We start from the raw sequence: 14,602 nt of genomic DNA on the forward strand, positions 1-14,602 counted from the left end.
ACAACAATGATAGTTCCCTGAAAATTGGAATTTCTTGAGGTGAAGAAGCTTCACTTGGTGGGCGTTTATTGCAATCATTCGCTTTAACGGAGTATCCGAGAAAAGGTGTTTTTCTTTTCCTCTCTTCATCTTTCTTTTCTCCCTATCTCTTCCTCACTCTCCCTCTCTTTGAACATTTCGCAAGGCAATGTTTTTTTTTTTGCGCTGAAACGTCCCAATGGTAGAATTTTACGCTGAAATGTCCGATGCACAACGATAATTATTTTTATTTCATGCTCCAATAATTCTTTATTGTAAAACTTATCATGAAGTAGCACTTAGAAAGGAAATGAGGTTGAAGAGGACGTAATTACATGTGAATAAGCCTAGAAAAAAATAGGAAGTCAGGATATGGGCAATTCTTTCTCTTCAAATATTATAAACTCAAGTAATAACCATGAATATTCAACGGACACAACAGATGATGAACATTTAGTAGGGGAGAAGTCTGATTTTGTGAAAAACAACCAGTCTATCCTATATTTAACGCAACCACGTGCTTATACGATATGATTCTTCTAATGATTCTTGAGATTAATGCTCATCTTCTTCTGAAGGGATTCGATAAAATCATAAATGACCAAATATTATATATTTTGACAAATATTTGCCATATGTGCGTGTTGCTTACTCTCCTATTCAACAACATAAACATACGAAGAATTTAAGTTATGTATATAGGTAGAAAACGAATCCCAAAACATTTTATATTGGCATTAAAAACTTCTACACAGTTTGGGAATAAGGAGAACACGTATTCCGTGCTATTCAAGGTGGAGCTAAATGCTAGGAAGCACATTTACGACGCTTAGTCCAAATCCGGGATTAAAATCGGGATAAACACGTTGATGACGTGAACGACGGATGAGGAGAAGAAGCCTGATGAGCGGCTTAGAATCGTTTCCTTGACTAACACAAGTGAGATATTTAAATCAGCTCGTAATGAATTGTTTTTCGTGGAAAACAACGTACGAACACGTGGTTGGTACGTTGAAAAAATTGAAAGAGTATGAGAAACAAAAAAAAAGTGAAGAAGGTAAGTGTTGCACTAAAAATATAGATTTTATAGGTTTGCCATGGAGAATGAAATTGAGTAAAATAAAAAAAATAGTCAGAAGTAATCAAATATTGAATACTTCTGACTAAAGTAAGGTGTTAATTAGCTGTTAAAATCTTATTAATCCGATACCTCCTAAAAAAATACTCATTCTAAAAAGAAGGAGATCTTTATCGGTAGAAGTGCTAAACGGTTGTCAGGGTGCGGAAGAATGAGGTATGTGTGAAAAGAGTTAGTCGTATGACTACTCGAACACATTGTGACTCCCATACACGTACACACAGCTCTTTCCACACTACGACTGCTGCAATTACTGCCGTGTTTCCAGAATCGTTCCAGATTCTCGAAAGCACTCTATAGTGTAGCAGCTATTTTGTTCCTAAAATTTCCCTCCAACAAATTTAAGAGTAGAGTTTTGAAAAGGTTCTCACGTCAACAGACGGAGAAAAAACATTGCGAAAAAGTTTTTTTATTAACTGAAAAACCGAAAAAATGTCCGTCAACGCAAAGGAGCGGTAATTGACGCAATTAGAGGGCGGAGAGACGCAGGACGCAGGAAAAGAAGGAATGGAGTTGAATAGAACATAGTAGGTAGTGTAGAAAATAAAAGAAATATACGTAATCAAAATATAGTGATATTTCTCTTCAGATATCGTAATAATTTTTCTTTTAATGAAACAACCACGTTAGAGGGAAAGGCCCATTTCAAATATGAAATGAGGTCTTGCAGAGTTGAACATTTTAGGAGGAAATTAATTTTAAGCTCAATCTTATAAGGAAGCTCCGTCAAGAGTTGATATTTCCAACGATTTTTTGCTTCCTAAAAAAATATGAGAATATGAAAACAAATGGGTCAATTCGCTGTTAAAATTAAACGAAGCTAAAAGGTGAAGCTAAAGCTGAAAACAAAAATAAAAACAACCTCTTAATGGAATTAGTACTAGAATTTATGGAAGCATGAAGAAAAAAAGGAAAAAAGGAAAAAAAAGGTAGCGATGAATTTTAACACCTGGAACGGTCAGAACCGAATTACACGCTTGTTTGATTAGTCACATAAAAACCAATCGAGTGCACATCATTCGAAAAATCGGCTGGCCAGAACTTTTCCGGAAGATTCAGAATTGTATGAGACAAGACTTTTAGGTGAGCTTGTATCAACATAAGACTGAAAACAAAAACAAAAACAACCTAATGATGGAATTGGTACTAGAATTTATGGATGCATGAAGAAAAAAAAACTCGTCAGCAGAAGTAGATCCATAGGTGATGTGAGCGTGTCCAGCGTGAATAACAGTTCACTGGACCATCACTTCTGTCAAAAAGGGTGATACAAGGTGCATCTCGTATTGTTATGCAACCAATACTACATCTGTATAATTACCATTCAGAAGTAGTGAAAATATGAATAATCATTGAATATTTGAAGAAATTTTCACCTGTTTGAGAGTTTTCTCCTTAGGTGTTCACGATTCTGTGACATGATTACCCGTCATTCTGATTGAACTTGAATTGTAATATGAAGGATAAAAACGGATAGCGACTCTGGCGTGTCAATCCGCTTCGGATGCGTCACCGCGTTCACTTCATTTCAGAATCGTTTGAGGTTACGAACGAGTATCGAAGCCAGCTAGTGGCTTACCAGTCAATGTGTCAAATCAGTGCTTTTTAAGTTCCCAGCCAAGCCTGGTACCAATTTATCGCGACCACTTGGTTGGGACGAGGGTGGTTTCGAACTAGCGACCGTGCGGCTGTAGCGGACCTCTTACCGACTGCGCTTTCCCTGTCCATTATTTGAATATAGGTGTAAAATTTATATACAAGACTAGATATAAGCACTTTTACGCACTCTTCTCCTTCCTATTTCACGGAAAAGAAAGTGCTGTTTTATTCTGTCTGGTATGGAATAGCAATAAAATGAAATGAAATTTTTGCACTTTCTTAATTCAACACCTTCAGAACGTTGGTAATCCATACATGTAGACAGGTGAATTATAGTATGTAGAAAATTGCGGAGCAAAGAAGCGGTTGGCATTAACCAGTTTTTTTTTTTGAATATGTAAACACGTTCGAATTCACTCCGAAATCGTTTAATGTTTTGAGGACAACGCCTACGGCCTATAGAATAACTTGTGAGGATCAGTCGATATCTCAGGTCGGTGTTTTACCCTCACAGGCAAGACTGGCACCAATTTGTCCTACGAGAAGAAATCAAATCCTTGGCTGACACATGGTTTTGAACCAGCGACCGCAAAGTCTCAACAAGACCCCTTCCGCCCACCCTTATGGATTACGTTCCAGAAGAAGAAAATTTGAGAAGTATCTCAGCCTAGTATGAGAGAAGTAGAAGGATAAAGCAGTTGAGTTGAGCAGAAGAAATCCTAACGACGAGCTTTACGGATTCTTTGCTGAATAAAGCTTGCATATCAATTGACGCATATAACGCAGTATGTATATTTCTGGTACGAAAATAGCACTAAGAAATACGGAGAACAGAAATTCCTCGTAAAGTGCACAAGTTCACTAGCAATTGAGAAAAGCAAGGACAGACACTTCGGCAAATTTTGTCCTTTAACAATAAGAACTATTAAGAAAATTTTTTCTTCGAAAGGGAACAGCACACAATATGTATGTACGTTCATTTTCAACAAATCTAAAACAATTAATTAATCAATTAATTAATTATTTTTTCTTTTTCGTTTTTTTCTCATAGCACGTAAGCTATTCGAGGAAAAACGGACCTTCGCTGGACGTTATTTTCTACCAAACAAATTTCTTCGTTAGTGCCTGAAAATGTATCTAGCGGTCGAAAAGTTTTTAATGAAGTATAAAACTGATAATAAGGAAAATCCAAGTCGAAAATATATATTAAATTATATTAACAGACAACAACATTTCCAATAATAAGGAAGAGATAGGGTGCGGAAATAAGTAAGTTTTAAAATACATAGGTGAAAGATGTATTCATGTGAATACAAAAACTGGATTCAGTTAAACAGAAATGATTTATTAAAAATAGTTTGTAATTTGAATGGATATAACGATAAACTCGCCAACGGTTACTTTTACCGTGTGTCGTCACCAGAAACTAGCGACTAAAATTGATCATTAGAAAATCGTAAACAAAATCCACAACATTCCTTCATGTGAGGAAAAAGAAATGAGAAAATGTTTGTGATGGAAACTCTCTAGTGAAAATGACAAATAGAAGCCATACTATCCCTATCCATAGACCGACAGCTTGTTTCCTCTATTAGCTCGAGAAGCCAACTTGTAATGGTGACTGCCGGAAGCCGTAGCTCAACGGCCATAGCGCTGTTGACACGATGAAAGCGGGTCAGGATGGACTGAATATACCAAAGCGACCAGAAGATGTCGGAAGAGCGTGAGGTTTCCGACAGGAAATTGAACGCTTACCGGATGTTGCGTCGTTGGTGACCGTTGATAACGCGGAAGCAACAACTCGCCTGTAATACGACGAAGTGAGACCAAAATAGGAAATAATTCGTTTTTTTTATCGTTATGAATAGGTATGTATTTATTTATTTGTTATGATAAAGCGATGTATATATAGTGCAGTAGTAAGAAGTTCCCGTGCACTAGCACCACTAGCTGGTTCGAAACCGTCTTAGACTAGCCAGAGAATTCATACCATACTAAAAAAAACAACATATCTGTCTTATCTCATCTTAGCTGCAAAAATTGTTTGAGGGGATGAGAAGAGTGACCTGAAACTCTGGATGAGGGAAGGAGTCGCTCAACACGAACCATTTTATGCTCAGTTATCCGTATCTTAAGCGGATTGATTACGTCAGCACTTGATCCTCTTTATTCTTCAGTGGAATCAAGGCGTGCAAGTCGAAAACAGAGCATTAAGAAAACGATTAATTCTCAACATTTTGCAATGACATTGAATGACCAAAGACCGAGTACTTGAATCCAGAAGATCAAGGAAATTTCGCGTCATTCATATATTAAAGGCTTTCATTGGCTCCATTGGCAAGGTGCAATTTTTGATTTTGATCTCAATAGTGATTGAAATTGATGACTCACCCCACACCATAATATTTCGAGGTAAATTGGAGGCTGTGTTCAGGGAATTCTCGATCTTATGTTCCTTCCACTTGTATGTATGATTTGAAAAAAAAATACATTTTGCAGAAATCCAGCAAGAATGCGAAACTCCTGCAGAGGTCTGAGGAACGTCAAAAACCTCAATTTAGTCAACGATGTAACTCTCTACACTTATAGAATGACGAAACAAAGTTGCACAAATTAAATTCGTTGGTTAAATTGCCTAATAAAGCAGTTCTTTACATTTGTGTGTCACGTCACATCTTCAGGATTTAATTACTTCAAATCTACTAGTGTTAGGAGTTTTCCGATAGAACAACTGAGACCTTCTGTCACCCTTCCATCCATGATTCTCTGATCCAAGAACTTGTAGAGAATGCCTCGCGTTTGTGCATGCATTCTTGTGTCCGAACATACTTAATAATGCAAATCAAATACAAAATTCTTTTCAAAATTCAAAATTCAAAATTCTCGCATTCAATACGAAATAAAGAATTTCCAAACGAAAAAAATAATTGATTGATTTTAATTGGTTAATTGTGCAGAAAAGTAAACAGAGATGTGTAAATAAGCAATTCCAATTTTCTGAAATAAAAACAAATGAAATTGTGATAAGACTTGTGAGCAGGTTACTGTATATATGAGCCAAGATCATGTTCAAAAATTTAAGCAATTCAGAAATTTAAAAATTCGTTCGAAAATAATTTAAGGTGAGGCCCAAAAGATTTTTGGTCACCAAAATAATCATAGCCTATCAATTATGCAAATAAGAAGAACTGACGGAAAGGGAAAGGGAAGGGAAAATCGAGAATCAGCGAATCCAGGAAATTTTCGCCGCAATAATAGAAGTTTGGGAGTGAAGAACTGAATTGATTTTTTATGAGAAAAACAATTCTCTGCGAAGATTGCTGCAGTTCCAGTTTCTCAGTACTGTGATCTACATAACTGCAAATTAACGGTACTAAAGATAGATATAGAGATAATTGGTGGTAAAGATAATTGCATGTGAAGTTGGATAGTTTAAGGACCTTGAAAAATTTACAGCATGAAATTGAATTTGAAAAATCCTGAAAGGGAAATTCATGGTAGGAGAAGCAGTTCTTCAAAGGCCATTTTTGTTCAACACTGTTTGCACACATTAGTCATTGCTTTATTTCTTGATATTAAAACTGACATGGAATCCGTATATTTCTCTTGACTTCTCTTTTAATTATTGTTCAAATATAACGAAAACTTTTGAAATAAAATTTCAACTAAACTATATTCAATATAAGCCTAGCCCACAGTCTATTATAATATCCCGCTCTCAACTTATCTGCCTTTGAATGATGTCCCTCCAGTAAAGGAGGGAAAAAAAACCTCAACAGGAAAGCTAAGACAGAGCGACACACGCAGACTGACGGTAAAACATAAAGTTTCGACACAGCTACTCCTTCAATATTCCCACAGATTATATGTATGTCTAGGAGCAAGAGATTATTTTTAGCCCGAGGGAAGCGTTCTCGTTAGCACTCACTTTTCTTCTCATTTCTAAAAAATATCTACAAATGGGAATTTCTTCACATTTCCGATAGTAGCATATCTAATAGATTTACATATTCACTATATTTTGGATTCGATACGTTCTCATAATCAATCCAGCTTGAAATCTGGAAGTGAAATAGTATTCTTGAAACGAAAATTCTTCTTTTTTTTATTTCAATTGCTCTACATTGCTCGATGAGGCAGCCACCTTGGATCAAGAAACGAGAAGTTGTTCTTTTCTCCTGCTATGCTATCTGCTACCACCCACTTCAATTAAATTGTTGTTGAAGTTGTTTGTTCGAGTTTTCTCAGAGCTCCTACAAATTATCTTTTTTTTTCTTTTTTGGCTAGTAATGCTTGCAAAACATTACAAAGAACTGAAAATGCCACGACATCAGGATGATCACTTAGCGCAACCATTAGTCATTTATTTGTTGCATGGCGCCTAATTAGACGGATAACTAGCTTTGAAGAAGTCTCATCTGCATTTAGTAGAAGAGAATTTGAATTCAACCACACTGTGATCCTCGGTAAACCATACCGAGAAACGAGAGTGAAAAGTGTCCAAGCCATCAAATCTAAGAGAAAAACTAATTTTTGAGGTATTATTAGGGTGTTCGCGAAGAATCTGCCGAAATACGGCAAAATTTCAAAACAACACAACTTTTTAACAACATTCTATTATTCGACGAACTTCCAGAACATCTCAAAAAATCTGCACTACTGCAGAATTTTCGGCAGATACTTTTCGAACACCCTAATGTTTGATTTTTCCAGGAATCTCCTACTGTTTTTGTTTCGCAGGCAGACAAAGACGCTAAGAATAATTCTGTCTTTCTTTCCCTCTCATATAACACATTCGATCTCTGTGGACCGCCGCAGAGACATACATGATTATGTTTAATGTTGTAGAGGCTTCAAGGAACATAATTAAATAGAAGATCATGCGGACATATGGGTGGATGGATACATTCATTATGATGTGCACGAGATACCTAAGAACATAGTTGCTAATCATTAATTGCCTGAAGCTACAAGGGCTTATCACAATAAAAAGCAACCATAGCGACCATATCCCACGAACAAATGTGCTCAACAGTTCACAGATTGATTTCAGAAGTCAAGAAATCATACCGTACTGTTTCGAACGCATAATTACAAGGTTCCTAGAAACCGTCACAGATACTTTTTTGAAGACATTTTGCCGGAGTGGCAGGAAAATAGGTTCACGATTAAAAGATTTAGAGGAGAGAAGCGCACTTTCTTCAACACTCGTTACAGAATTTCATCACTACAAGAAAAATCATCAAATCTAGGAAAAAAGGTTCTTGAGACATCATATGATTCTCAATTTAACTCAACCTGAGGAGTGGTATTATTGTTCGATGCGGTTGTCCGCATCTTCACCGAGTCATGGTATCCTTGAATACAGCTCTGTCCACATCTTGCCGATCTACAGCAGTAGCGGCGCGTGGGTTCGTCACTTTTCCATATTTTCCGAGGCTTCGTGTCTCGTGTGAGGTTCTTTTCGACGCTGAGTGACCCGTGTACTTCAATGTCCGGCAGTTCAGCGTAACAAAACGGAGAGTTTTTGCCAGAGATTCCATACACCCTCTAGGTATTCGACTTATTTGGGTTGGCGTTTAGCAGTACTGGAAAACGGCACTTTTTGCAATATTTGAGTAACTTCCGCCATGTAACTTTGGTAACCTATGATAGTTATATACCCAGTAACAATACTAGCTCGTACATCCCTAGAGGGTGCACTCAAATGCGTGATTGCACTTATTAAGACCAGGGCAACAGCGCAGGTAGCGATCAGACTCCTATACTCGGCTCCGTTACACAGTTACACTTTCTTTTGTAGTATTCTAGTTTCTAGATGTCCCATAATGCATTTCACATTTTCATTTGTAGATAAAAGTTAAAGTAAAGTTTCTGGCGTTAATCAATCCGCTTGGGATGCGCTCCACATTCACTTCAATTCAGAATCGTTTGAGGTTTACGAACGTGTAACTGGCCCTTACAATGACTTGCGGTGGCTAGCCGATGTGTCAACTCTTTTATCTTCCCAGACAAATCTGATACCAATTTATCGACCCCGGAGGTATGAAAGGCTTGGTGAGAACTAGGGCGGATTCGAACTTCCGATCGATCGTGCAGGAAGCGGAACCTCTAACCGCTACACTACACCCGTCCATATTTTGTAGATATTTTGTGTAAAATAGCTGACGGTTCCAGTGGAAAGCTCCTTGCAAAAGGAGAGGGGAACGGAAATGTAGGTATTCATAAAAGTTACGGTAGCCTAATAGAGTTATTCTGGTTGGAATTTCAAATCAGCATCCGAACTGTTACCGTTCGATAGTGTTGAGCTTCCCACTTGTGACTCAATTAATCCCTGGTTGCTGGGATATTCTTTTGGTTGCAATTAACAATAGGCAAAAGATTAGTGACTGTCTGTTATCTGTAAATACGTATGTCAAAACAAACAGCCCTCATGGGATTTGAGTATCTAGACATTGAAAGGCAATCAAATTCTATCATTAATAGGTCTATTTTTGAAAGAGTTCTCGAGACAAATGAATTTTCTTCAACCCATGTAAGTTAGTGCACAGTTACGAAGAAATACTAACAAATACTAATTCCCCCCCTCCCTCTTTAAAGACGTTCAATAGGGTTACATAATCTTTTAGCAACCGACTATTCGCTCGCATAAAAACTCTGAGATTAATCAATTCGTCCATTCATTCATTCATTCATTTACTCATTTTTGTTGATGATGACATTTCATTCCGAGGTAAGGTAGAACTTTTTCTCCTAAAAAAAGTGACTCTTCAGCTGGAACAACAACTTTTGTCACAAGATCTATTAAAACTATATGCTAGAAATGGATTCGGGAGCATATGTGAAAGTGTATGACTATAGAGAGAATGAACTTATAAAAAAAGCAATATTAACGTTACTATAAAAGGATACAGAAGAATATAATTCCATTATTGATGGAGCTCACATTTTTTACTAAAAATAATGATTCTGGCAAGCACAATCCGGTAGTGAAATAAGGAAAAATTTTATGAGAAGAAGAAATAATTCTCGACAACCATCTTTAAGAGAAGAATTATTGCGCGTCCCAGAAAAAAAAACTTAGGAATACTTTTCACTGATTAATACTGCCTATATGCGTTAATGTCGAGGAATGTTGAAAGGATGTGCAGCTCCTGGCAACGATGCGACATGAAAGCATTTGAGCTTTCAATCCCGTCAAATGAGGCGAAGCAAAATTTTTCTTTCAATGGCTCACTGACGCACGTGAGAGAATAATTCTGCATCACTAACATAAGCACATATCTGCACACATTTTTTTCATAATTAAATAAAATTCACTTTTTAGGAGTTTATTGGGCTGCTTCGATTGATATTGTTAAGCTTCTTGTTTAGGATGTTTTCCTCTACTTTTAGTAACCCAAAAATTACTGGATGTAGGATTATGTATTCGAAATTAATATATTTGAAATCAGAATGAAATTATACAAGAAAAAAATGCATGTTTTCAATTTAGCAACCAAATTACTTATTTGTATAGCAACGATTTCTTCGGGAACAACTTGAATGGTTCTGCCATCTTTTTTTGCAACAATACACAAATATTTCCAGAGCTTCCAAGATCCATGTGCTGTTTGCCAAAGGCCACGCTATTAAATGAAGAAATAAAAGTGAAGAAATGGACGTCTGATGAAAGGAAAACTAAAAGATACATGCAAAAATTAGCGTTAATAGTGCACACGAATATCTAAAAATAAAGATAAAGGACTTCATATGGCACATCTTGGGCATGTTCAAGTGAATAACGATGTTGAAGAAATGTTCTATCACTTCTAAAAAACACAAATAAATAAAAGAAATTAAAAAGGATGAATAACGATTAAGTAATTGAAATAAAATAACAGATAAATTTCCAAAAAAAAGTAAAATAATGAAATCAACTTAGGGAGATGACCAAGGGAAACATCCCTGGAGGCATCGTTTAACGAGATTATGGAAACCAAATTTAAAATAGAGAGTTTAGAGTGTAGAATACGAATATGAGCGTGGCCCTTCAATTTCTCCTTATCGACTTAAAAAAACGGCGTGAGAAACGGAGTTTGGCCCTACGAGATGAAACGTGCCACTCCTGGATACGCAAAGCATCCACTGCGAGCGATCGGAGACCGACGAGGTCAGCAGCCTGCTCAAGTAAAACTAACAATAAAATGTCGAGGGTACCGCAGCATGTACAACTATTTACTCTAGGACGTGTTATAACATATCTCGTAATGAAAAAACACCATTCTCACGCTTTGTTCCTGAAGATGATTAGAAAAAATTTAGCGAGGCTATGTTCGGATTCGTAATCTACATCTTGCTCTATGTTTTCCACCAAGTTTCCATGCAATTTTAAGTTTGTGATATGCTAAATCCATAATTTAAGAAGTTGGGCATACAATGAATGAGGGCGTTCTCATTAAGAGTTAATTGTGTTGCAAGTTCAAAGGGAAAAACAACCAAGTTCCTGTTATCTCTCTCTCTCCGTCTGCACCATCAGAAAAAAGAACATCATCTTTTCATCACCTTTGTTTCTCGAGACCTTAGCGTTTATTCCACACAGATACATAGTGTCTGTCTAAAATCATACATAGTTTAATTTTTGGCCAAATTCTTCCAATAATGCCAAAAAGCCGGATACAAGAGCTTTTTTCCAGTAATCATAAGTAAAGGGAACCTATGCTTATTTACATGGATAAAAAAAAGTAAACGATAAAGTCTCTGGCGTATCAATCCACTTAGGATGGGGCCAAGGCGTTTTTTACTGGGATTCGTAATCGTTTGAGGTTCACGAACGCGTATTGGCCTATACAATGACTTGCGGGGGGCCAGCCGGTGATCAAGTCAGTGTTTTTATCCTCCCAGACAAGTCTGGCACCAATTTATCGACCCCGGAGGGATGAAAGGCTTGGTTTGCACTAGGGCGGTTTCGAACCCTCGACCGTGTGGCTACAACGGACCTCTAACCGACTGCGCCACACCCGCCCTTTACATGGTTAACAAAGAAAAATAGGCGAAAGGAATTCCCCATTGTTGTTCGGAATTGTTGGTCAGAATGTGTCGTTGTTCGAAATATGGAATAGCAGTAATAATACAAATAAAAAGAAAACAAAGAGAAAAAAGAAAAAAAAAACGAAAAAAGTGGAATATTATTCAAACATGAACGTGGTCAAGCTTGCTTTATCATGTTTTCATACTTCAAACAAGTTCAAACAAATCTAAACATGTTAAAAACATATGATTTACACGTGATGAGGCATGAACTTGGAATCACCAGAGTCTCATGGAGCTGCGTTCAGTTATAATTACAAAAATTCGTGCCGTGCAATTTTTTAGATCGTGGAAGATAAAATCGATTCTGATCGCTGTTGCCCTTCGTATGTGAAGACCATTGAGAAGGAAGAGTTAACAACAACACGTGACACACGGCCAGCACGTGCTAACAAATCATCCGTAGTGAAAAAAAGAAAAAAAGCTCTAAAGAATTGAATCATTTTTGTTTACCATGAAGTCAAGCAACTTCAAAATCTAACTATTGCGTGCCCACTCCTAATTCGTCCTAAATTTGCACTTTTACTCCTTTTTTTTGAAGAGAAAAGATGTAGACTTCCAAAAGAGTTTTTTTTTTTTGAAAAATGACCTCGTGCTAGGGAAACGAGACGAAGAATCTGTCGTTCAATGCCAAATTCAGCTTACTCTAGGATATTTGAGGGCCAGAGTGTTCTGCACATGTGGGTCTTCGATTATTCCTTCAACGACACATAGAACACAAAAATTGAGGCCAATCCTTGATTTGAATTCCATTGGCTCAGATTAGATTTGTCATGGGCGAGCTGAGTGTAGGAGTTTGTAGAAGGCCTCCATCTTAGAGAAACAGTTTTAGATTAATGTGATTACCAAATTGGAACCTGATCGCAGCTACATATGCACACTTTTACGGTATTTCACAAGTCCTCCCTAAACCAATGATGTGGAAATGTCAACTGAGTTTTCTGTTCTGATCTTGTGTTCGTCGGACACCTACAATTCTCAGGATGTCTATGTTTTTAAACTGCATATTTCCATGCTTTGGGTATGAAATCCACCTTGAAGGCAGTCCATCACGAAATTGACGTATTAGGGAAACCCCAGAGCACCGTAAACTTCGGATTGTAAACTACGGAAACCGACGTGGCTTCGTTCAACTTCCTTTAATCGTCTTTAAAAAAGACGGCGTAAGAACCGCTTCAGTTCCTATGAGGTACGGTAGAGGAATTATTCTTGAGTGAGTATTTTGCTGCCTTTTGTTTTGTGTGAGTTGACGTCAAGAGAAGCTATCGATTTGTTTACAGATGGAATGGATGCGTTCCAGATACGATACGATCTCTACATAAAATTGAAATTGAAGTTTTCTAAGAATATTTAAAAAAAACAGCATAACCATTTGAAACTGAATTAGGTGAATAGCTGAAAGCTGTTTACGAACTCCAGGACGTCAATTGTACAAAATTTGAAATTTTTGCTAAACAGAACGGACAACAACTATTTATTTCTGTTCGGTATAAATCTTTTAAATCACATTATGTTTGTGAATTACTCAAACAGGCCTCCATCACGTCCAGATGCACTTTTTCTTCTGGAAAGATCTGCTTATAAAGTTGTCCCCTAAGTTCATCTCTGCTTTTAGACACGTTTATTTCTTGTTTTTCTGTTTTATAACTTACCAGTCTGAACGTCCGGCTAAAATCGGACTTCAGACTTTCTGTGGTGTTCACTTCGCTCCCCTTCACTAATCAACGAAAATTAGCAGTAGTGGCATTTTCTGTGAAATTGGACTTGTGTATCTCCAACAATCTTTCTTCCTTTTTATATTATAACTAGAAGCGAAAGATTTCATAGTCTTCTTTCTCAACGCGTCAGTTCTACATTTGGAGAACATTCGAACTTCAGCTTCAAACACTCCATACCAATATATCCTAGACAAAGTTAGAAAGTATCACGCGAAATATGGGTTTTCCTCCTATTTTCCCCAAACAGTTATCAAAGAAGGATGTTTTAGCATAAAATGACGTGAAAGACATCTTCCTACCGATAAAGATAACGTTCCACGTCAGATCACAAAAACATCTTGCTACTATTTAAGCAGCCGTTTGCATGCGGGTTTTCACTTTCTGAGAACGGCATGCTACCAACTTGAGGCGAACAAAAAAGGAAATAGACAGGTGGAGGAGCCGTAAAGGTGAACAGCAAAGCGCCCAGTCGCCACGGCTATGAAACGGCTGCGACCATCTATCTTTTGCATCTTGCACACGAAGTTATCGCGCAACATTTCGACACTGGTGGATCCGTAGCACCCTCTTCTATAGGCATCCGGCATCGGCACACCAATCCGACACCGGTGGGCCAGTCGCACCCCGTATTATGGCTATCTGGCACCGGCACACCAACCCGACGCCGGTGGATCGGTCGCGCCCGCTTCTATAGGTATTTGGCGCCGGTGGACCCGTCACACCCCTTTGTACAGGTATCTGGCACCTGCGCACCAATCTGACGCCGGTGGACTCGTCGCACCCCCATCTTTAGGTATCTGGCGCCGATGGACCCGTCGCACACCATTTTATAGCTTTCTAGCGTCGAGGCACCAACTTGACGCCGGTGGACCCGTCGCACCCCCCTTTTTGAATTTCGTGACTGACACACACACACACACACACACACACACACACACACACACACACACACACACACACACACACACACACACACACACACACACACACACACACACACACACACACACACACACACACACACACACACACACACACACACACACACACACACACACAC

The 14,602-nt window shown here is 37.9% G+C and overlaps 1 protein-coding gene across 1 annotated transcript; it reads right to left on the reverse strand.

Moving 5' to 3' along the window:
- Nucleotides 1-3,800: 3,800 nt before the first annotated feature.
- On the reverse strand, nt 3,801-9,477 carry RB195_000861 (uncharacterized protein; the record flags this gene model as incomplete). Its single annotated transcript, XM_064197399.1, has 4 exons — nt 3,801-3,880; nt 4,311-4,440; nt 4,511-4,560; nt 9,456-9,477. The coding sequence occupies 4 exons, from the start codon at nt 9,475-9,477 to the stop codon at nt 3,801-3,803; spliced, it is 282 nt and encodes a 93-aa protein (XP_064053280.1).
- Nucleotides 9,478-14,602: the final 5,125 nt, after the last annotated feature.

This window comes from Necator americanus, chromosome IV, assembly GCF_031761385.1.
Source record: "Necator americanus strain Aroian chromosome IV, whole genome shotgun sequence".
NCBI lineage: Eukaryota > Metazoa > Nematoda > Chromadorea > Rhabditida > Ancylostomatidae > Necator > Necator americanus.